The sequence below is a fragment of the Pelmatolapia mariae genome, linkage group LG12, assembly GCF_036321145.2.
Source record: "Pelmatolapia mariae isolate MD_Pm_ZW linkage group LG12, Pm_UMD_F_2, whole genome shotgun sequence".
Classification (NCBI taxonomy): domain Eukaryota; kingdom Metazoa; phylum Chordata; class Actinopteri; order Cichliformes; family Cichlidae; genus Pelmatolapia; species Pelmatolapia mariae.
The window spans coordinates 26,027,084-26,052,552 of NC_086237.1; the positions used below are offsets into that span (position 1 = coordinate 26,027,084).

The 25,469-nt window shown below is 39.0% G+C and overlaps 1 protein-coding gene across 2 annotated transcripts in view; it reads left to right on the forward strand.

Moving 5' to 3' along the window:
• The window catches only part of frmd3 (FERM domain containing 3), a 60,910-nt gene that overhangs the window by 3,832 nt on the left and 31,609 nt on the right, over window positions 1-25,469 (forward strand). Inside the window, exons 2-4 of one of the 2 annotated variants that reach the window (XM_063490666.1) lie at window positions 18,129-18,233; window positions 19,787-19,829; window positions 24,557-24,638. In XM_063490666.1, coding sequence (XP_063346736.1) covers window positions 18,129-18,233; window positions 19,787-19,829; window positions 24,557-24,638 — 230 coding nt within the window. The remainder of the gene's footprint in view (window positions 1-18,128; window positions 18,234-19,786; window positions 19,830-24,556; window positions 24,639-25,469) is intronic. The other variant, XM_063490667.1, reaches the window with a different exon arrangement.

Below are 25,469 nucleotides of genomic sequence, written 5' to 3' on the forward strand. Positions count from 1 at the left end.
CTGGATGCCGCTCCTGTCAGATAGAATAAGAAAATTGAGGCAGGCTCACCAAAATTGGACAACAGAAGATTGGAAAAAGGTTGCATGATTGGATGAGTCTCAAATTATGCAGTGACATTTGGATGGTAGAGTCAGAATTTACCATAAACAGCATCCTGCTTTGTATCAAAGGTTCAGGTTGTTGTCGATGTATTGGTGTGGGGGATATTATCATCAATTAAGCATAATTTAAATGGTACTGCCTACCTGAGTGTTACTGCTACTTCATGATCACAGTGTAGCCACTCTCTGATTCTCATCATGGATGTGCAGCTGAAAAACAACTGCTGCTGCTGTTAGTTGCTGCCTTCTGCTAATTAAGACAGGTCTGAAGGCAAAAGGAGGTCCAACACACTAAAAGCAAAGTGCGACTAATAGAGTGACCGGTGAGTGTAGGTAGTAAACATGAATGATATAAAACAGGCTTAATATAAAGGACATGATAAGGGATGATAAGTTTATTTTCTTTACAGTGAAAGTTATGAATAAATGGTCTTAAATTTAACTTCTTGCACTCTGGAGGTCTCCTTACACGTGGTGCATTTACTGTCAGCTTAACATATAACAAATATACGTTTTCTTCATTTCTGCTACATCACGTTTGGTGGAGTTGCACTTGAGAATCCCAAAAAAGAGGCTCGATGACTAAGATAAATAAGAGGCGATACTGACTGATTTTTATAAGGCTGTTGTTTGAATTTTTAATCCAGTAGAAGAAGAAAGTGTCAATATTTGCTAGAAGTTTTCCAATCTCATTCTTCCCCGTTGATACAGATAACACTTGCATTGTATTTCTCTTGTTGGAAAGCTTGTAGGAGCCAATTAGGACTCAGTTCTATAAATAAGAACCAATTTTTATCCAGTCAAGAGAATGAAGCGCTACCAAACACTGAGGCAATTTGAAGCTGGAGTTGCTCATGATTGTGTATGGTGCTGTTTATTACTGAAGTATGTTGGAGGTTAATTGGCAGTATAAAGAGAAAGCAAACTGACTGCTTAAGAAAGCTGGTGTCAGACTATAGTTCGTCAGACACGGCTGATCAGTGTGTCATCCAGGTGCACCATCTTGTTTGTGGCTTATTTAGTCTCTACAGAGCCCAAGGATTTTCACTTTGGCCTCGCAGTTGTGAAGCTGTTGCTGGTTACTGACTGATTTGGGAGATGGTTTTTCAGGTCAACAATAAAAATAGTCTGAACGATTAATTTATTTGAAAAAATGCGGCAACAGAATAAAGCGTTTGTTTTTCCGTCACATCTTTGTGTCCGTTAATGAAAATATCAGACTTTAACTCCAAGAGCTTGTGCTGAGCTTAAATTGATTAAATCAGATTTATGTAGGGAAAATGTGTTTGTTGCTGCTGTTGTGCTGACCTTTACCTGACTATAGATCACCTTGATGCTTTTTTGTCATTGTTATTAATTGATAAAAATATGGGGTTAGGTATGAATTCATCATTTATATTTTGGCTGCTCTCTTTAGGGGTCACCACAGCAGATCACCTGCCTCCTGTTATCCCTTGCACACTCTACTGTCAGAGCCTTTCCTCTCTAACTTTGTCTCAAAACACTCCATCTGAGCTGTCCTTCTGGTGCACTCATTTCTAATCTTGTCCCTCGTGGTCACTCTCAGTAAAAATCTGAACATCTTTTGCTCTGCCTCCTCATTTTTGTTTTTTTCGTTAGTGCTATTGTCTCCACATCATACATCACAGCAGATCTCACAACCATCTTGCGATCCTTCCCTTTCACTTGTGCTACTATCCTTCTGTCACAAATCACCCCTGACACTTTCTACTCACTCCACCTTGCCTGCACTCTCTTCTTCACCTCTCCCTGTCCATTGCTTTGAATTGTTCTTTTATTTTAAATGTATATTTATTTGTTGCCCTGGTTTCTAAATGCTGAATGCCAGAAACTGTTTGAGAAATCATCCGTTAAATGTAAACATTAGTGGATATGGTAAGGTGACTTTTATTTTTATTTTTGCATTTCACAAACAGCAAAGAGCACATGATTAAAAATTAAACTGGGTTTCAACTGTCTTGACATAATCAGGGCCGGACAGAACCTGAAAGTATACCAACCTATTAAAACAACAGTTTAATCTAAAGTTCTAGTCATTTACAAACATGTGAAAAAGAAAGTTTTCACTGGACTCTGTGCAGTCCAGTGGGAAAAAAAGTTCACAATTTTTATGTCCATTGGAATTAGAAAGGTTCGTAGCAGCCAGGTATACTTATGCAAGTGTAAACATCTCTATGGAGCACAATTTTTGACAATTTGCTGGTCTGGATCATTCAGTTTGGTGTTAAGACCATGCCATGATCTCCCCAGAAATTTCACCCCAACGTCTGACCTTACAATGTTCAGAGAAATAAAAAAAAACAAACAAACCCAAGAGCTACATTTTAGAGTTCACAGGCCTCAGCATGATAAATGTTAAAGTTCATGATGCACAATTAAAAATGGACTGAAAAGGCGTGACTTTTTTAAGAGCCACAGAGCCACATTTGGAGAACATCAAACACAACAAATCAAGTATAAACACCTCATACCGAGCGCAACGGGACAACATTTTAGGCTTATTTTGTGCCACAGGACTGGGCACCTTGCAGGCTCTGAGTCGACCATGACCTTCTATGTATACCAAGTCCATTTGTTTGGCAGCTGGAGCTTGGCAGAAACTGGGTCATACAACAGGGCAATGATCCCGAGCACAGCAGCAAATCTACAACAGAAAGTCTGAAAAAGAAACGAATCAAAGTGTTGCAATGGCCCGGTCAAAGTGCAGACATCAAGCTGATTGAGTGGTGGGATGTTAAGAAAGCTGTGCATAAATGAAAGCCCTCAAAGCTCAATGAACTGCAGCAAAGTTGTAACGAAAAGTGGGCCAAAAATCCTCCACAGCAATGTGAGAGACTGATAAAGACACTGAGACACACCTTTGCTGCCAAAGGTGTTTCTGCAGGCTGTTGAATCAGGGGGAAACACTTAGTTTTTCACAGGACTGCAGAGAGGTCTGTGAAAACTTTTGTGTATGACTATTATATGATTACGAGGAACACAGGACACATAACATCACTGTCATTTTTTCCAATTTTCTTCACTGTAGCGCACAAATTTGTTAAAAAGGCTCATTTACAGCCTAAAACGAATCATGTGTACTGTGTGGCATTCAAAGAAACCTGAAATGTAACTGTTGGGAGAACCTGCAACAGCAAATATGAAGTTGGAAAGACAAATTAAAGGGGACAAAAGCTTTTTAAAACCATGTTTAGAATAGAATAGAATTCAACTTTATTGTCATTGCACATGTCACAAGTACAAAAACGAAATGCAGTTTGCATCCATCCAGAAAGTGCTTTAGCCATAATATAGATATATTACAAAATATATATTAGCAATAATATAGATATATAGATATATTACAGAAACGGGCCTGTTATAGGTATGAGGGTACAAAATATGGGTCTATTATGGGTATGTTACAATGTACACGGTATGAAGGTATGTTATAAATATGCTATAACTATAAGTATGTACAGGCTGTAGTGAGTGTACAAGCTATGTACAGGCTATGAACAGCATATAAATATGAAAACTATAGGCAAGGCAAGTTTATTTATATAGCACAATTCAACAGCTTTACAGAGACATTAAAAAACAAAAACAAATAAAAAGCATGATTTAAAATGGGAAAAAAAGGAACAGTAGATAAAATCAGTAGTTAAAATGTAAGTTTTGAAATTTAAGCTTAAAAGTAAAACAGTGCGGAAATATAAAACTATACAGTTTTGCCTCGTAGTCTTTAAACCTTTCAACTTTTTGTTTGCTTTTTCATCAGATTTGATAAAATCTTAATTTGGTGATTAAATGCATCTAATTTTAATGACCAGATTGATAATAAGTTCCCAGATAAGTGGCCATTTAGAAGACATTTTAAGATTGCTGCCTAGTGAGGAGACTTGCTTCTGAGAAAGACTTTTTTATAATACATATAAATCTGACTCAGCAATATTAAGAGGTATAGGACGAGCGCTTCTGTTCTAGTTATAGTAATATGGAGTGGGATGTGGTTGTGTGTGTATCAGGAAGGAGGATTGGATTTCTCTCTCTTAGCCTATGGTCTACGACTGAGAGAATATTGTCATACAGGACAGTGACAGCCTCCAGAAGAGTGTAATCATGTTTAGGAGAACAGATTGACAGCAGTGTATAAGGCAGGCAGAGAGCAAGTGGGGATATGTGGCTGTGCTTTGCATGTGCCTGCAGCCTACAGCCTGGAGGTTGGAGGTGAATGAGTCCAACCTGCTGCTCTCATGTTCAGTGGCAATGTTAAGTCCAACCAGCCGCAGGAGAGACGTCAAGATCAATACACGGTGGCGTCCTCGGATTTCCTCCCTTCTGTCCTTCTCCTCTTTCTCTCTATCATCTCCCCCGGCATCTTAACTTTCCGCTCCTCCAACTCCCGCTCCCTCTTTCACCCCACTTATCCTCTGCTCCATTTTCAGCTTCGCATTTACCGCTCCGACCACCTTTTCTCACTTTCTATTTTTGCCTGCCTCTCATCAATATCTTCTTTCTGTCTCCTCGCCCCCCCATCTCCTCCCCTCTCTTCTTTCTCTCCGTCCCTCTCCTCTGTGACACATCATGTATAATTAAGGGAGATCACTGTGCTTCATGAGGCCAACATCAGTCAGCTGTTAACGCTACACTATGCGGGTGTGTGGAAACGTGCGTGTGTGTGTGTGCATTTGGAGGGACCATGAAAGATTTAAAAGTTGCCACCGAACCAAAGTTCTGCAATTATGGACATTAATTTGCTACAGATAGGAGAAAGACTGATATGGCAGTGCAAAAGCATGATTACAGGGAACTTTTGGAAGATTGTAATAAATCCGTTGTTTCTATTATAGTATAGGTCATCAATACATCCCCAACACAGTCTATTTAAAGGAGCATATCAGCTATGGCATTGTTTTTCACTGCGTTTCCGTTCCAGCTGGTCAAGGAGAGGTGTCTGTAGACATCTGTCTGTATGTGTTCAAATAAAGCTGAGGCAGTGCTCTTGTTTTGGCTAATAGGCATTCTTTGGAGGAGCTTATAAATAGCATCAGTTTTCTATTCTTATCCTTCTTGCCGGTGCCTCTTTGATGCTTTTCCGAAGATGAGTGAAGAGAAATAATCTGGGTTTTTTTTTTCAGCTGAAAGACAGCAGTAAGAGATGAGACAGCAGGAGATAGAGAGGGAGGGACACATCAAAAGAACGGGGAGGATGGGAAACAAAAATGAGATGATAAACAAGAAAAAATATAGGATGACATGGTTGGGTGGAAACATGAGCCGTGAAAATGGCATCGAAAAATCAACAGGGTGTTGGAAGGAACGGGAAAGGAAATGAGGTGGCGTGGCTGTGGAAAAAAAAAGATTAAGATTAAGAAGATTAAAACATGAAACAGACTTGAAATGAGACTGACAGAGCGAGCGGATTTTGGAAAAGGAAGACGGGGCAGAGAAAAGAGCGAAGGGTAAACCAGAACACGCGGCGGTATAAAAACAGAAAAGAATTCACAAAAGGTGGAAAAATGGGGATTTTAAAATGGAGAAAGAGACAAAAAATAAGTAGGAGTGGAAAAAGTAGGTCACACAAAGCAGGCTGATGTTCAGTGTTGTGGTCTCGTTGACTGTCACCACACTGGGAGTGAAAACCACTGCAAACATAGACACTTAAACATTTTAATGCAACAGTTGTTTTTATTACCACACATGAACTCCAGACAATGTTGGTCATTAGACTTTCTCACAGCAGGCGATAGTCCCCTTCAGATGTGCTCTCACTACTGGAAATACTCTGTGGTTTCAATGATGGTTAATGAATAATGTGTGCTGGAGGCAAGACACATGACATGACTTGCACTCCTCTCACATGAGCTCAATCGCCCGTTACACAGAGTTTGTACAAAAGAGATGGCAGGTTAATGACCATTCACGGTCAGACGTTTGCACTCCTACATACAGATCCAGTGGTGAATGTGTAGAGGAGTTAGAATTTTGACACAGAGACAAAATTTCCAATATCTAATCCGAGACATCATTCTGTGGTTCTTCCTATATAATGGTATGAAAAAGATACAGCGCTGTGACCGTTTTGATGATGCTCTGCAGTCCCAAAGCCTTTAAATGGCTGTGTAACTGTTTCCAGACTGATAGATGTGCATGACTTTGTTTCTCATCTGTTTTGAGTTTTTGAGTAGTAGATTGTGGCATAATGTGTTGCTATTTGAGATCTTTTAGCCTACTTCCCTTTCGCAGATGGTTTCTACTGGCTGTAGTTAATAGATGACCGTAGCTCAACAGGCAGAGCAGGTCATTCACTAATTTGAAGTGGTTGCTCCAGTCTGTATCCCAAAGTATCCTTGGGCAAGATGCCGAATTCCAAGTTGCTCTCTGATGCATATGTTGGTGTATGAATGTGTGTTAAAGTTAGACAGAAAGCTCTTAGGTGTAGAAAACAAAGTGCTGGTGTGAATGTGTGAATGAAGCATGATGTATAAAGCACTTTGAGTGCTCCAGTAGAGCAAAGAAAAAAACAACAACCCCTAAATGCTACATAAGAACCCGTCCATGTAACTCTTATTTAAGTGATTTCTTAATTCAGCAGGTCTGTCAGTCATCAGGCCTGGGTGTGGCTCATGAAATTGAGCTCCGGTTTCCAAAAAATGTGATTAATCACGGTTAATTTGGGATTTAACGATAGGGAGTAATTAGTTTGTAGCACAGAGAGTTATCTTTCTTTTTCTTCATCTTTTTAAAAATATATCTATGTATATGAGATATGCAATACAAAAAGCATGCATAAGGAAAAGGACTGTGTTCTTATCTTCAGCTGCGAGCACATCTGGTTTATTGAAGCTCTGTCTTAATAGATTCCCCCCTCCCTTTTATGAACATCTGGCAGATGTGGTTAAAGATGTTGACCATACTCTCAAACTGAGAGTTAGCGTTTAGATTGATGGGTTTCTCCTGTCTCAGTGTCTGTTGCCAATATTATCCTTTCAAAGCAAGTTCACAGAAAGAACTTTCAAGTAGATACATTCAATTTATTTGATTTCATGAAGATAATCATTTTATTATTAATGCTTCTTTCAGTGAGGCTGTGTACATAAACCCAACAACCGACATTTGTGCTTGTGTTTTCATGGTTTGTTGGTAACAGAATGAGCCCAGATGCACTTCCCTTTGCTTTCTGGCACATTTCTCTGAATATGCAAAGGCTGACAGAAGCAGACGACAGACTTCTGCATTTCCGAAACATCTTAAAAAGCATCGTTTCAACTGTTTCTGAATTTAGAAAAGGCCTATAAATAGAAAAAAGAAAAACACAGATATAGAGAACAAAACGGTCTGTGTGTTTTTTGTGACGGCATCAATGGCCTCATCGTGTGAATGTGCAAACATGGTGTATCAACTCTTTTCCCTGGAGGAAATGCACACCCTTACGTATTGTACCATGAACAGAGGAGGATACATATGATGGACTAATTTGTGCTTCAAACATGCAAATGAGCAAGCAGCCTGTTTACAATAACTCACAGGTTTTCACACGCGGCTCTTCTTTTCTGTTCTCGTGGACTTCTCGATCGTTTGGCACAAATTTAAACATTCTGCGGTGCAGAGATAAGACAGCTGCTTTGGTGCTTCCTTTGTATTCATACCAGCAGTGTTGCATCTGCAGTCATGCCATTATCGTCACACCTCTTTTCTCCCGCAATCTGATGACAATCCATTACACAAGGAGCTGCTCTTGCTCCATATAGTGATCATTTTTTTTTATTTCTATCACAAAGCGTGACAGACCGCGCCCCCAGCAGTGAGCTCGAGGTGTGCATCTAACATGTTTAAGATCACGTAGGGTAATTTGTGCATGCTTTTTAGCTCATGTACATTGTGTTCATGGGAATCTCTGGAGCACGGCACCGTAGGTGATCATAGGGTAATTATGTTTCCCTACTGTCACACTGAGACAAGGTCACAGTCATCATGAGCGCTGCTCCAAATTGTACAAGTGTAAATATATTTAAAAATAATGATTTTGAGAGGAGGCACATTAACATTATATCGCAGGAAAACTGCATCGTTGTCCAAGCCCGTCCAATAACGTCGCTGCGCTACCTCAGCTGAATTCTGCTGATACACTGTGACTACAAGATGCGCTAATTCATGCAGTTTTGTAATGAAAAACTTAAACACCCTTGTCGCTGCAGTGTGAGCTCAGTTTAATTATTTAGTTCACAGTAGTTTAATGCTTCTTTTGCAATCATAGTAACCCTGTGTGGATTACAAAAACAATCCAAAATAGATCAAAACCTGTGAGCCCAAAATTACTGTGACATCCATTCCCATGATGAGTATCTGTAAACGTCTGACTATGACTGAACAATGAGCTTAAAGGAAAAAAAGTCTTTTGTCCTGCCTGGTCTGTAGCTCCAGGCAAGAGTCCATCACTGTTGTGGGTCACTGGTTGAAGAGGTGAAATCAGCACCCTCTCTAATGCAGCATTTGAGATCAATACTGAAGCTGTGTGAGTTTCATTCTGACACACGGCATGCTGCCTTTTCTCTTTACACTGCATCTTTCAGTGCCGCCTTTCAGTAAAAAAAGCAAAACAAAGACAGCCTAGGTCTCCTAATCAGAGATTTACGGGTAAATGGTGTGATGATAGGAGGCTAGAGAGATAATGTTGCTGAGGTCAGACCAAAGATTTCTCTACTTATAAAGTGGATGTTGCATAACCCAGCTCCCAGACAGGAAGTGTTTGATCCTCTGCTGCTTTCTTCCAATTATAGAAACTGCATTTCCCCAGTGGATAACTTATGCATTTTCACGCTGTCTATGTAGCTTACTTCAAAAATCTGTTTTAGACTCTGCCGACTATCTCCGTCTATCTTCTGGCGGTCTACAATCAAAATGGTCAAAGTAGCCATGAAGAGTAAAAATCGAATAGATCTCTGCAAATCAAATTAGTCATTTGGTGGAAAGGTAATGATGTATGGAGTACCATGAAATAGTCTTTGAGTGTTAACATTGTGTAGCTTCAATTAAAAACTGCGATAAATCAATGCTGAACATGCCATATATTCAGTTCAGTCACACAGTGGGGAAGGGACGAAAAAGGCAAAGTGTCGTGTTGCAAAATAACGAGGAGAGTTTAAACTCTGTTTTTATCTCCTAGTTGCGTGTGTTCCTTTCCCCACATCCCATGTCCCACACATTGATTTGTCTCTGCAGTATCCTCGTCAAGCCTCTGGATTGATCCATTCATTAGCTCGGGGGGGTGGTAAACAGAAACTGGCTTTAGAAATATTGGCACTGTGAATAATAGGACACATGCACAAAAGCCTACTCGCACACACATCCTAATTGGCAAATAAATTGGCAAATTGGTCCACTTGCGACTTAAATTTCAATTTCCCTGAAGAGCAGCAGCAATGACAACAAAGAGAGAAAAGCCACAAATTAGTGTATCATTTGTTTGAATGGCAGTTACTAGGCTTTTAAACTGGTTGGTGTGGAGGTAAAGAGGGCAAACCATTATTTTTCAATCCCCCACCACCCACCCAGAGGATGCAGATAGGAGTGAGAGTAGATTTCTTCACGGGGGCATCACAGGAATTTAACACTGATCTTCTCACAGTGTTTCAACTCAGCCAATTAGGTATGCCGTGTCATGAAGCAATTGCGTCTCAGTTGATAAGGAGGAGTCATAATTGAGCTGGCATGCATGTTAATTAAACAACAAGCGCTGTTTAACTAGGCCAATGTACCCAGGGTCCTAGTGCAGAACTCGTAGTGGTCACAAAGTCATAATCAGAACAAATAAGATATCTGTGATGAACTTCAGCTACACTACATACTGTACAGTCACAGTATCATCGGGGGGTGGGGGAGTACCTTAATCACCATTGTCAGTACATACTGGTAATGTGACTTGCCACACATGCTTACCTCAAAAACTGACATGATGACGCTCCTTAAAGGGAGTTGGTCTCAGGTTTTTTTTCTGGCACGTTGTACTTGAAACCCCCCACAAAGTTCACAAAATGTTCAAAAAGTTGTTTAAACGCTGCTTAAAGAGTCAGTCCCTAGACTGCTAGAGATCCTCATCACATGCTGCTATGACAATGCAAAGAACCTTATCCAGCGTAATTACACAGAGAGGAAGTGAGGTATAGACTTCTAAAAGTCAAGTCAATAAAAAGCTGGACTAAACTTGCATTACTGAAGCCCTGATTAAAGGGTAGAATAGGCTATTTCTTCTGAGGAGAATCAGAATCTCGTCCGCCCCCATGTCTGAAATCCAATTTGTTCTGTGCATCTGTGAAAATGGTATCTCCCCGTCCTTACCTTTCAGAGTAATTTTAACAATTTAGGGACAGATGGCGATACAACCTAAAAGTGTAACTCAGGCTACAGCTGTGGCCACACAGAGGCTTAAAAGTGAGACAATTACTGGAGTGAAAGACCACCAAGGACTGTTTCTGGTGATTTCTCAAGGACAGAGTCCACCAAGGCTGTTGGTGAGTCGCGTCTACACAGGAAGCAACTATCATCACATCCCTTAACACATCCCAGCCTGATTCTTCTCAGCTTCACTACAGCACTAGACACTTTAACACCCACTCGCACAATGTACTCTTTCAGATTTTCAATTTAAAAATTCCCAGATTGTTTATTTTATTTTAATTTACTTAATGTACATAATTCACTTACTGCATATAATGTGGTCTTTTGGTGATTTGCATCCACACAGGAAGCAACTATCATCAATAATAGTCAATGATGTTCAATCGATGATAGGCAAACTAACAGCTGGCAACACAAAGTGGGTGATCCTGAATTAACATTTTCTTAGCTTTGAGGTGAGGGAATGCAAGTGAATGATACCATTAATTGGCATATGACAGGTTGACAGGTACATTAGAAGGTTCTCTAGGCAACCGGAACCTGGAATATTGCAGAATGATGCATGATGACGTCAGCAACGTGATGACCAGAGACCACAATTAATATATGACAATAAAAATGCAGATGATTGCGACATGACAGGGTGGTAAACACATCAAAAGGTTACCTAGACTGATTCTGACAAGAAAATTTGCATCACTTTGCCACTGATGGCTGATCAGACGTTCCAGGCTCTGGTTGTCATCCTGCCCTCTCATTGGTACTTTCTTCAATTGCTTTGAGGATGAGTAAAGTTTGAGTCTGGACCCACGCATTTTATGCCGCCATTGGTTTTTCGCCTCTTGTCACAAAAAGTCAAGGATGGGAGAGTGTCATTGGCTTTTTTTAGTTGTTGGTCTCCACATTGCTGCTACTTGTTCCTTGTGTAGACACTTAAAATGTTCATGCTGACTAGGCAAAAAAATTCAAACATTCAAAAACTACAGTACTCAAATACCCTTGTTTGAATTAAAATAGAAGATTTGGGGGAAAACCCTGAAAACTACGCGTTTCCACACAACTTTTCAGTTGGGCATTAATTCATGTGTTCCAAGTTCATTTCCCAAAATGTAATTAGCTTTGTAAATGAATAATAGACAGACAAAATAAAAACATCTGTGTCTTAATGGTTTGGGGTTTTTTTTGTTTTGTTTATTATGCCAGAATCTGTACTGGACTGGCTATAAGGAGGTTAACCATGGTAGTGGATGGACACACACACTCGAGCACACGTCAAAGTGCACTTTGCTTGTGCAAAACTGACTTCGCTCCACACCGAGGTTCTATTTGCAGAGTGTGTATGCATCTCTGTCTTTGAGCGGGGCTGAGAGAAGAGCACTTTGCCATCATTAGGTGAGATCATGTAGAGACAGGATGACTGGGTTAATCTTTAATGCCCAGCCTTTGGATATATAAAATATGTATTCAGGCCTTGTTGGACATGACATAGACTCTTTATATCTCTCTTCCTCTCTGCTTCACCAGTCAGTCTCTTTTTTATTCACTTGTTCTTTTAGCTTTATGTTAGCTGCTCTCAGCCTCTCAGTATGTTTGGCCCTGTTTCACTCTGTCTGGTTTGTTTCTCTTTATTCTCGCTTGGCGTCAGTCCAACACTCTTTGCTCCACGAGCGTCTGCCCGAGAACGAGACGGAGAAAAGGTGTCGTTTGATGATCTGGCTGGAAGCAGCTCACAGCGTGGCTGTTTTTATTCCGTTTCGTCTATTTTTCCCCTCCCTCCATGGATCTCTGTCTGTTTGCTCTTCAGATTTAACATCTTAGTAACACTGTTGTCAGGGATCAGCCAAAAAAATCCTAAAGAGATGTAGACAGATACACATCAAAACGCATGGATGCTGATGGAGAAGTGCAGCTTAAAGAGACAGAGAGTGATTTTTTTCTAGGTTATTTACATACAACCCACAGGCAGGTGAACATGGACACACTGACAATCACAGCTGGGACACATTTGACTAACGTTACTGGTGATATACTAGTAAACCTGGACCATCCAGTATGGACATGCAGCGAACAGGATTACTGACAGCCAATTGATGCTGTGGTGATATAACACAGGCCACAGGGGAAATTTACCTAAGACTGTTAATACAGTTTTGGCATCTTGTATTCAACCAAACACCCCTGCAAAATCCTCCACGTTACATATTTTATATATTAAAAAAAAAGGTTTAATTAAACTGGACAGGTTTCACCAAGGAAGAGGTGAACATATTTAATGATGGTGTGAAAATAGTTGCATAGTGGTGTCAGCAGCTCCACTTATCTTTACGAGGATTTACAGTGAGTTATGGCTCATCGTTGACCTGTCACAACTTTATTGTCTGAGTGCTGTTGTAGTGTTGTTACTGGCCTACAACAGGTCTCTTTATTGACTCAAAAATCTATAAAACAAAAATCTGCTGTATGCTCAGCACTAATCCACTTAGAATCAGACACAGTTAGCAACTAGCTGGCAAACAAAATTGAGCATTTTGTATCTCAGGACCTGGATTTATTCAAAGGATATCAGATGTCCAGAACCACAATCCAATTTCCTTGCTGGTCGTGTCACAGATTGATCAAAATTTAAACTTGAGAGGTGGTGATGTGACCGTGATGACCGCAGCCCTGTCAGATGGATTCGAAAACCCTGATAATTTTACAGGTCAACAGATGTTCCTCTTTATGTCACTTTGCACCGCATTTTTATTCAGTGCCCACGTTCCACATCTTGAAACAGAATTCCACATTTTGACTGGTTTTGCAGTAATTATCAGAGACTTTATAGAAATTATCTCGTAAGAACATAGGACCAAAACTTGAGTTCCTTTTAAACTTGTTATATTTACTTCACATATATTAGGCGTATACATGCTAAATGACATTATGATAACATGCACAATTTATTCTTTTTTTTTTAGTCAGATAATCTGAAAATTTCAGATTACCTCTGAGCATTGTTAACATGTGTTTGTTTGTTGTGATCTTGTCACCCTAGTTTACACCCTAGCTTACCATCCAACACTGCTGTTTCATTCACCCATCCAATAGCTATAGCAATTACTTCATTCATTATTGTGTTTAAGTCTTTCTTTTTTAATCTTACCTTTAACAGTTTAACTATACTTTACAATTTCACCTGGTTCATTAGCAGTTTCTCTGCTAATCACATGTTTAGTAAAATAATTTAAAAGTTTTATTTATCATTTCAGGTAACAAAGCTATTTATCCACTATATTTAGTTTGTAATTTCAACTCATAAATAATACTATTAGCTAAGAAGCATGGACTTTAAGAAGTTAAAATACATCCTGTGCTTTTAGCAAACTGTTTTAGCCATAGCATTAGCTAATAATTATGTTTGTAGTTGTGTACTTGGTTTTAGTGTCATTTGTGTATTTTACTCATGTATGCATTAACTGTTACCTTTGAGGTAACAGTTAACTCCTCTGCTTGAAGCTGTTTAGGACCACTGAACAGGTTGAATATTAATAGGTTGAGCTAATCTTTACATGTATCCTCTGGCTAATGCAAAAGTACACTGACCTAAATAAAACTACTTCAGAGGCAGCTCATGTTTCAAACCACCTGCAGATACCTGTGTAGGTATCAGACATTAACACAGTCCTCTTAATGTTAAGACACGGACGATTTATGTTTTTGAACCTCTTTTTCTTAAATAGCAGTACTTTGGTACTTCCAGCACTGATAAACAATCTAGCTGATTTTCCTTTACTGTTGGTTGCACTGACCTGAAATTTTTGGCTGTTACAACAGTGTGTCTTTGTGAAATGACTAAGGCTGTGTTTAATGTTTGCTTTGCTTTATTTGGTGCGTAACAAATACAGCCACGGTGTCCTGGACACATATAACTGTTCCCGTTTTAATGATTTTTGAGTGGCTGCTGTGACATTTACAGCAAACATCTTATTTTCAGAGGCTGTTCTGTCAACACCTTGAGTCTAGTAGTACATATAACAGTGTGTTTGCTGAGTTGTTTACTGAGACATGCAGCATGACTCACTAAGAAATGTATTTAAAAGGTTGTCTTGGCAAAACATTACAGTATTTACAGAATTCAACATATGAACAGGAATTAATATTTGTGTAAAACTGAGGATAAGTGAATGCAACGTCAGCAAATGAACTGATTTCACAGTTTGTGGCATGCTGCGGTGATGATAATGATGCTTTGATATACTTAAAATAAAGGCTGTAGATGCTGTGTAACTTCTAGGCATATAGTATTAGTACAAAATATTTGCATGGGCTTTGTGCCTCGAAATAAATTAATTTTTAATTGAGAAATGTTCGGGGTTTTTTGTCTGCATACAAGCAGAAAACACATGTAATATTAAAAAAAAAAGACACACAATTGTCTTTAAGATTTACATTAGATCAGGAGGATTAAAGGCACAACCTTAGATTTCAGTAAAAAAAAAAAAGATATTTATTTGTAACTAGAGATGGCACGATACCACTTTTTTATGTCCAGTACCGATGCCATAAATTTGGATATCTGCCGATACTGATATGAATCCGATATAGTGTATTTTTTAATCAATAAAACTGTTTTTTTAATATCTTGCTACATTTTGTATAAGTTCATACTCAAGTTTAAAAAACACTAAAGCTATTCTGTTATACCTGTATGCAAAAACTATTTCATAGTTCAGCAATACTGATCAATCTAATAAACTTAAACCTACACCATCCTCCCTATTCTGGTATTTTAAAGAGTACTTAGTAAAAATATTAAGCAACCTAACTAATAGGTCCCAGCAAAAAAAAAAAAAAGGGAACCACCCCCCACCCTCTGCTTCGTGATGCTTAATCAACGTAATCAACTTTAATTTAATGCACGTGTAAAAGAAATTGCACAGAAATCAATTATTTTTCCACAATAATTAAATAGATTCAACATCTTTTTTCAACAGAATTGCTGACTGCGCAGATGGTACCTTCCCAAAGGAAAAAGTACTATAGCTTACTAGGGTATATTAGACTTAATAGTTACTATATACAGTAATGGACTTCTATACATTTTACATCAGATTAAAACTTTAGGTGTAAGATTCAAATAATTATTTATTAAAAGCTAGACATTTTAAATGAGAATAAGAAAGAAAAGTATTTCTTTGTACCCCCTTTTCCCTGTTAATGCCCTACCTGGCCCCCTGGCTAAACTTTGCTAGATCCGCCCCTGCACAGTTACCAGCCGTCAGCTACGTAGAAAAGGATCCTGATGTAGAAAGTAATATTAAATAAATTCTAACAACAGCTTATCAAGCTTAAACGTGCTGCTGTTGTTTTCCTCGTTCTGGCGCAAAGTGGAACAAAAACAAACAAGAGAGACTGGACTTGCGACCCAAAAATCCGATCAGCCGATCATTGAGCGGTTTAATGGATCGGATTACATTTTTTATTTCTCTCCGATATCTGATCCAGTAATTTTTACAGTATCGGACCAATACCGATACGTAATATCGGATCGGTCCATCTCTATTTGTAATGTTAGTGCACAAAGCAATTAGAAAGTCCAAGCAGCTACATTACTGCACATAAACTCAGCTGATGGAGCAACCAGATGGAAAATGGTCCATGCTACTTTATTTTTTGCAGACTTTGCACTGTAGCTCCAACAATGTGGGAAAAAGAATAGTAAGGAAAATCCGAGCAGGAAAAATTAGCTAAATAGTGCAAAAAAGAAAGCTCTGCTTTCTTAAAGATTAGAATGCAGTCAAATATATGGCACATCTGAGGCTCAGGGCCTTTAGTCTGACAAACAATCAGCCGTGCAAATGTGCTGAAAATGTGCTTCTGTTAAAGCCATTTAACAAAGTCAGCCGATGTCAGCCACTACACTGCATTTCACTTGCAAATCTCTGAAAATAGAAATAAAGAGCAAAGCTAACGACCTTACCTTGGCTGCTGATGAGGTGCTGTTCATACTGACCACTGCTGATGAAGCAGCCACTGGACAGAAAAGAGCACCATAAGGATATAGGATGATCTTATAACCTTTGAAACAGATCATTCTCAATCCAGATGAACTTGTGATTTATTTTTTATCATCCTTTATTTATCCAGATAAAAGCCTCATCGAGATTAAAAACTATTTTTCAAGCGAGACCTGGTCAAGCCAGAGGGAGTGGGACTTTGTTAGTGCAGCTGAATACATTTTAGAAGTAACTGACACACAGTCATGCTTTTAAACGTGTGAGTGTGCTGCTTACTCAGTGCACAAAATGTAGCCGTCCTTAGCACATCTATCTGTGCAATCACGTGAAATATGTTAATGCATTTTTGCTTTTGTGCAATTTTTTGCTATATTCAATAAGACTGTATAATATGTCCCTCAACTAAGAGTCTAATTCATCTAGAATTAAATGGAATTTCAACGTTTTTCACCTGAAATTCCAGCATAATTAAATTCACCTGGTAATAAAAATAATTCTAGGTAGTGGATAACTACTAGGAATTTTAAAGGAAGTGAGACACAAATTAGACTGTAAGTTATTTTAGGAAGTGCTATAAAAATCCAAATTCCCAACTAAAGTTTCCCGATTAGGCGACGTGCTGACAGGCAGTTTTGTTGATGAGATTTGGCCAGCTGTGGGTCTGACTGTATGTGATGACGCTGATGCTTCCCGGGTGATGAGTAAATTCCAGTCTCAAGGGCAAAGACATGATATCTGAGTGAATCAATCAGTTCTGCTAAACTGAGCACAGAATCCACCTCCTTCAGCAGGTTATAGAGCAGTTATAGGACACACACACACACACACACACACACACACACACACACACACACACACACACACACACACACACACACACACACACACACACACACACACACGCACACACACACACTCAGAGTTGGGATCTTTGATGCACATAATATTAGCTTTAGTCAAGAGGTTAAATGTAAAAATTAAATGTGTACTGGTTTTGATATATATTTCCTTAAATGAGCTAAAAAGCATAATTTTTTTAAAACTGCTCATCCAACTGTCCCAGCTGACATTTGGTGTCAGGTGTGGTGTAATCTAGACGGTTCGCCTGCACATACATGGGGCAAGTACAATATAAAAACAACAAAAACACTGTCTATAAAATAGACAGACAAAAAGCAAATCTTTAGACTTTAGATATATCCAAAGGTATAGAGTATGCTAAGACGTAGGCAGGTCAGTATACTCAGCAGGAAAATCATACTGAGCATCTGAATGAGTAGATATTGACTAAGCAGCTGGCATTAAATGCAGGGTGCTTATTGATTACACAGTGTTAGGTCCTGCACTGTATTTATTGGCACATTAGGAGGCCGTGTCCAGAACACCATCATAACAGATATGTCAGCAGCAAGGGACCAAAAGGGTGCTGACGTATTTCTTTCCATTAACATGTTTCACCGTGATGAAATTATGAGAGCATCAGAGGAGTATTACCCATGAGGGTTCATTGTGGGCACGATGCAGTCATGCAGCATCTATCAGACTGAGCTCAGAGGTTTATGGTTTTTTTCAGCATAACTCAAAAGACGGGTCACGTGTCCTAAACCGATGCGCTTTATTTCTTTGCAGAGAGACACCAGAGGCCAGTTCCTGTTGGACCATGTGTGCAATCACTACAACCTGCTTGAGAAAGACTACTTTGGTATTCGATATGTAGATCCCGAGAAACAAAGGGTAACTATGATACACACACACACACCTGTCCGTACACACTGCACGCGCATAAGCATGGTATCTGTTATCATTTTCATTACCAATTGAGACACTAATTTGTACAAAGGATCAGAAAAAGCCTGTCATTTATTCCCAGAGCCTAGATCTTTTGTTTGCCCAAGTCAAGCCAAACTGAGGTGGGGACATTAACTAGGTGGATTTATCAAACCAAACATGCATTTTTCTTGCAAAACCTAAAATACAAGTTGGAAACACTAATGGTAAAGCATAAAGGTGTTACCAGAGTTTTCTTCTTTACCAGAGGAGTGATCACAGGACCTACACAGCCGGTCAGAGCAACGCTTATATTTAGAGAAATGTATGTTTATGAAAAGTGCTTTCAAACCGCATTTTTCACTTTTTACTGAAGACTTCAGTCTATAAGTATGTGGTTAGTTTTCCAACAGCCACATCTTAGTAAAGTGGGGATTTATGCTTCTGCTGAAAGTCTGCTTCATAACCACAAAGCCCTCTGAAACACTATGCCTACCCTACCCCTACTGTTCAGCACCACTGATTGCTCATGTGCATTTCTGGCTACTTTTTTGTAATAGTTTTTGAATCTATCAGTGAGAGAATAACATTTATCATCTCAGTATTAAGGATAACAAACCTAGGATCAATATAACGACTCACAAATGTCAGGAGATCCCTGGACGGAGAGTGCTATCGTAACTGACGTAGGAGAATGTGAAAGGAAGTGGAAAAACCAGAACCTGGGGGCACAAGCACAAGCATAAATGCCGGCATCGACGTCTGCCACGTCGTAAGGTTTAAAAATATACCAGCAGCATTACCATGGACGCATCTTTTTCTCTGTAATCTTTGAGGAGTCTCCTTCCTCTAAATCTGGCTGCTCTTTTACCCCGGCTAACAAATTCTTCTCCTCAATTTAGAAATTCCACTTATACACAGCACTCAGCTCATTACAGCAGAATCACACCTACTAACAGGAAACAGTGGCAGTGAGTCAGCACAGGCAAAGTATGAATGTTGAATATCAGTCTGGAAGCAGCTGATACATTACATTACAAGTTCAAGTGCCAAATAATAACAAGATCAGTCTCCATATTTCAAACAGCCCACACAGAGAACAGACCAGACGCTTGATCGTAGCAGAAGCTCAGCTAGACTGTTTTTTTTTTTCTTAATGCAAAGCAAGGAAGGAAAAATAAGGGAAAATGTGTTTTAAGACAAACTGAACACGCAGTGTCATGCAGTCCAGAAACTGTAACGTTATACTTTGCACTGTATGCTTTTGACAGTAGATCAAAGAAGATGGATCAAAAAGGTCAAATTTGGTTCTATTCAGGAATATAAGATCATCATGTCTCCCTAAATCCCTAAATCAGTCTCTTTAAGTAATAATGTATGACAGTTAAAAATACCAGAGATCTACCAATGTTGATTTTCTAAGATAATTTTTGAAGTAGCTCTCAATCCAGTCCTGTAGTTTCTTTAGTATAAATTTGATTATTTTAGGGTAACATTTTTGATCTTTCTCTCTTTTTCAGCACTGGCTGGAGCCCAATAAACCCGTAGTGAGGCAGATGAAGTGTGAGTGCCCTTTCTGTTTCCTTTTCTGTTTCAGCATGTGTGTATACAGATGCAAAGCATCATGCATGTGTCTGTGTATTGAGTGTGTGAGTGTGTTTTCTTATGCCGTGCATTTGCCTCCAGAGGCTCACTCTGGTGTGAGGGGACTCTAACAGGGTCATAACATCGTACACGCAACTTTGTTAAAGTGATGGGATAGGAGTACAAAAAAATCTGTTTATGTAATTAATTGAAAACAGATACATTTTATTTGTTTATGTAATAATAATAATAATAATAATAATAATAATAATAAACCATTTAGATCATGTAGGTTTAAGAGTTTTATCACCCACCCACTTGTGACAGAGTCAGGCAATGTTGGACATGAGTTTTTCCTCTGAAGTCCCGCAGGGAGACCAATAGAGACACAATGAAGACAGACAAAGTGACAAGAGAACTGTTTCTCAGAAACACAAAACACTGCCAGAGGGACAAGTGGCCTAAAAAGGAAAAAAGTCACACGTTGCAAAGACGTTGCAGTGGAAGACAAGCTTATGAGAGTACAAAAACAAGTAAACAGCCTGCCTGCCTTATGTGCGTGCCTCAAAACTTCATAACAATCATCACAAACAGGAAAGATATTAATATTTTTACTTTCCATTTCCAGAAAAGGATGCAGATTTTATCTGATTATTTGTCTGTTTTGTTGTCCCATTTTTGACTATTCTGTTTGGTTAACAAGTCCTTAGGATAATGTGATGTAAGACAAAATTCATTTTCTGGATGTATCCTTGTAAGGTTTACCGAAATGAAATATGCAGTGACACAGGTACACGTATACAACACCTCATTAATACAAATATCTAATGAACCAGTCACATAGCAGCATTTAGGCATGTAGGTGTGCTCAAGACAACTTGCTGAAGTTAAAATCGAGCTCTAGCCTATTACACATAGAGACATTGAACCATCAACACTCACATTCACACCTATGGGCAATTTAGAATCACCAATTAACCAAACCCCACTAGCAGCAGTTCTCTGGGCAAAAATTCTTTGTTAATGTCAGATGCGACTAATTTGAGGTGATAGGAAGGGAACTCAAATAACCGCTCAGTGAAACAATCTAAGCAGAAGAGCATCTCTGAGCACACAACATGTTTATCTTAGAAGCACATGGGCTACAGCAGCAGAAGATGCCTTTCCTTGACCCTTCCTATCTACTGGAAACAGGACGCTGAAGCTAAACTAAACTAAAATGACAAACTCAAAGAGAACAGAGGTTGTACCTGGTGTGGTCTGCTGCTGCTCTAGCACTGAATACTACTTCTGTCAGCTAAGATTAGGAAACTGGGGCTACAATTTGAACGAGCTCACCAAAATTGGGCAGTAGAAGATTGAAAAAATGTTGCCTGATCTGAAGGGTTTTAATTTCTGCTGCAGCACTGACATGGTAGGGTAGAATCTGTAATAATAATATATTTCATCATTGTGAGTTTTAAATCCAGTAGTGGAACATGGGTGAAAATTAATAAAATTGCATGAAAAATTAAGCGAGTTTTGAAAACAGAAGAGGATCCATCACAGTACCCAATAAAGTGCACGGGTGTGTTTCACCCTCAAAGAGAAAACAGATTCATTTAAGGAAACGAGAAGCGATGGAGACACAAACACACCAGATTTTTTTTTTTTTTTTTACCAGGAAACTGCAGCTCTAGTTGTGTCTGGACTTCAGTTTAGCTCAATGTTTATTGTTGTTTATACTTGTTCCATTTGATTAGGTTTCATGGCCAACCTTTCTATTTGGCTTTAGGGAAAGGTCAAGTTTTCACATTTCAAGGTCACCAGAGTGGCATTTAATGTGTCCCTGGAGGCCACTTAATTTTACTTTTACGTTGTAATAAGAGTTTACACAAACAGCCCGAGGGGTTGTTTTCAAGCTGAGCACAGCCTCCTTTCCCCTCTTGATGTTTGCCTCTGATAGATTTTGTCTCTGTTATGGCAGTATAACTATAATAACCTTGAGAATGTGACACATATAATCATGCAATCTAAGTACCCTAAAAGAAGACACAATACAAAGGTAAATAAGAGAGTGGTACTTGTTTTCATCTTTGCTTTCCTTCGTTTCCACTTACTCGTTCACATCTTTACATTTCTATCTAGTGTTGAAAGATTGCAGCGGCTTTCCTCCCTCTCTCCCACCCTCCTTTTCTTTCCGTGTCTCAGTCTGAAGTTCACTAACCCTTTTAATGACTGTCCTGTTCTTTCTGTCCTGTTATAAATTAATAAAAGAGCTATTAGCGAAGTATTCTGCTCCATCGGAACATGTGTGAGATGACAGAAGGGGGAGGCTGAGGATATCAGTGAAAACTGGAAGAGAGAGAGCGGGAACAAGGGGGGAAAAGTACTAAAAGGAGACAGTGATAGATAACGTAACTAAAGAAAGAAGAAAAATAGAGCGAAAAGAGGAGATTGGAGAGACGGTTTGAGATGAGAGAAGCTGACAGAGTGAAAGAAAGAAAACGAGATTAGAGGGGAGTTGTTGAATAGATCTGAGTTGCACTGACACATCAGTTCCCTGTGGCAGGATTTACTCCCAAATTAGGTTTCAATGTGTGCGTGCACTTGTGTTTTATTTCGTCTTTGTGCATCCCAGCTTACGTGCGTTGGCAAACGTCACATTTACACGGCCATGTCTTTCGCGCACAATTCACTTTCTCTAAAATGTTTTCCAAAAAAACCTCTTCGTCCCTTAAGCTTGAGAAATAATTATAAGCAGCTCAAGTTCTTTGGGAGCGGGTGGGAGGATTGGCTCTTTCATATTGCTCAGCATGTATTATGTAGATGTGTGCTGTTTTTCATAGCTGGATAACACCGCAGAGGATCCTGCCATTAAAGGGAGAGTGGTGAGGGCACTCTGGATGATTTCTATCCCATGTGAAATGATACTTTCTTCCTCCTTGATGTTGACTTCAGAATGCCTATCAGATACTTTTGCATCTTTGTTTTAAGCATCTCCTTTGCCTCATCCTCTTTGAAATCTCTCCATGTGCACTCAAAATAACTCACATGAGTAAACTTCGCCTGTGAGAACAGCAAAGACAAAACAATTCCTTCATTGTTCTAAGATTTGTAGCTTTCTACCTCAAAATAATGAAGCACAGGTGATTCAGCTGTCATGTTGGATTTATTAATCATGGTTTAAATGTCTTTCTGTAAACCATCCCTGCTGTTTTATAGCTGTTAATTATATAATAACTTAATTTTTTTTCATCTGCTGACTTTTTAGTCTATAATCACCCAAAGAAGGTTAAAGTTTCCATTTCATTTTTTTTCATTCCCTTTTCACCAAGTTTCATTAATAGCCTTCAACAGTTTGTCACTAGCAAAGGCCTGAACCCAGAGGCACATTTATGGATATGAACTTAAAAAACCCCAAACTTTCAAATATTAGCTTTCAACATTCATGTGTCAGAGAAGGCAAATTCGAGGCTACAGACCCTCTATAATGGATACGGACCCCGTGGTGTCTGTAACCATAATATTAGATTTTCTGAAATAGTTCACAGGCTACAATTTTTTCCACTCTCAAAACTGGCAAAGAGTATCCTCAGAGCAAGCAACTGTAGAAAACCACAAAATTGGATTGATTGTGTCCATCAGAAAATTCAAATCAGTTGCAAAGCTGCCAAACAGGAAGTGACATCAAATCTCCGCAACGCTTTGATCTACACTTTGAACCAAACATGGAGTCAAAATTTTATATCGAGCAAACAAAATTCTGGCATTTGATCACTAGATCCTCAGACCAAAGCTACCAGTTAACTGTTTTTCTGTTAATTAAAGTAAGCGCCAAAGTCACCAAATGGGAGTTGAGATGGGTAAAGGGTCCTTTAAGATGTTTTATTTCTTTAATAACCAAAATAAAATAAATTCAAACTTTTTAAAAAATCTTATCTGTGCTATTTTCACTTCAGGAAGTATAAATTATTTATAATGCATTATATACAATTACTGTATATAATTAAATCTGTTGCTGTGTATGATGGTTTCCTCTCAGTGTTTCGGTGTTTTGGTGTTTGTATATCTTGTAAATGTTCTAACTTCACAGGGTAAACATTGAATATTATTTTTATATGTGAGTGCATGAATATGTTTATAAGCAGATGAGCTGTGTGAGACCTCAGGAGGGAGTTGAAGTTATCGCTGTCATTTGATCCAAACCCTTCTGCCTGTTATTGAGTATATGTGTGTGTGTCTGTGACCGCTTATGTAACCTTGTGTATGTATGTTACAGTGCATATTTAAATACTATTCAAAGCACAAATCCTCTCCTAGAGATATGAAATGCTTTAGGACTCAGATCAAAGGAGAAGAAACAGACCCCAGTTCAAGTGAAGCACATGCCCGTGTGTGTGTGTGTGTGTGTGTAATTACTGTAATTATGAGGTGACTAATCAGTATTGGAGACATGCTGTGGTTTCTGTTTTTGTCCCCAGCTTCTTCTTCTACATAATCCTCATGGCTCCTCTGTCCTCTCTTCCCCTCATTTATCTTTTCTCTTCTTTCCTCTTCTTATCTGTTTCTTAAAATCTTCTACTTTCCTTCTGATTCCCTTTATCATATCTGTCAAGCTTATCTCTTCTTTTTTTCTGCAAGTTCTAACAGCCTTTTAACTTTCCTTACAGTTTCTGGTCTCTCTTAGTTTTTTCATCTCAACATCGTGTCTTTCTTGTCTCCAGCAGCTCAGCAGCCGTACACGATGTGCTTCCGGGTCAAGTTTTACCCGCATGAGCCAATGAAAATCAAGGAAGAGCTCACCAGGTAAACAAACACTGGCAATGGCGTATGAGTGACAGAGAAAGAAGGCAGGCTGAGAGAAAATGTAAAGTATTTCAGAGGATTTTCATGGACAAATATCCCTAGAGTTTACAGAGAGGAGTTGAAAGAATACGAAAATATCCAGTGAGTGGAAGTCAATATGAAACAAAGGCTCTGAAAAATGTCTTTGCCATGCAGAATTAAGGAAAGTCCAACCTGGTACTAGCAAGCTATACCTAATAAAAATATGTTAGTGACAGATGAAGACATTTGGCTAATTTTGTCTGACTGATTTGTCTAAAAACAGACTAATATATGACTTCTAAAACTATTTCAGAATGCGTTATTAAATGTTCTCAAGTGATTGATTACTTAAAGTTTTAACTTTATGTGTCATTGCTACAAATAGTTACTTAAAGTTTTAGTGCTTGCCATTCAGTTGGGAACAACATAACCATGAAATTACATTGTGTGAAGTTACGGTAGAAAGTTGGCCATTGACTGAACACAGTCCAAACACACCGGTGTTATACACTGAACCAGAGGTAAAGGCTCTCGAAACTGTAGATGAGCCCATGAAGATACTATATAAGTAAACAAACTAAATAAAAGATTTGGAGAGGGTCTGCTCCACCACCAGCGCCACCTCTGCCAAAACAGACCCAAACACACAAAGCTTCTCTCAGGTGCGGTGATAATTAGAGACACTCACCCCGCAGGGACTTGTGTTCTCTGCTCTACGTCTTACCAACTCTGCTTCTCTTTATCAGTCCTAATTTTCTCTTCCATTCCTCCATCCATTCACTTCCATCCTTTTTCCTCTCTGCCTTCGCT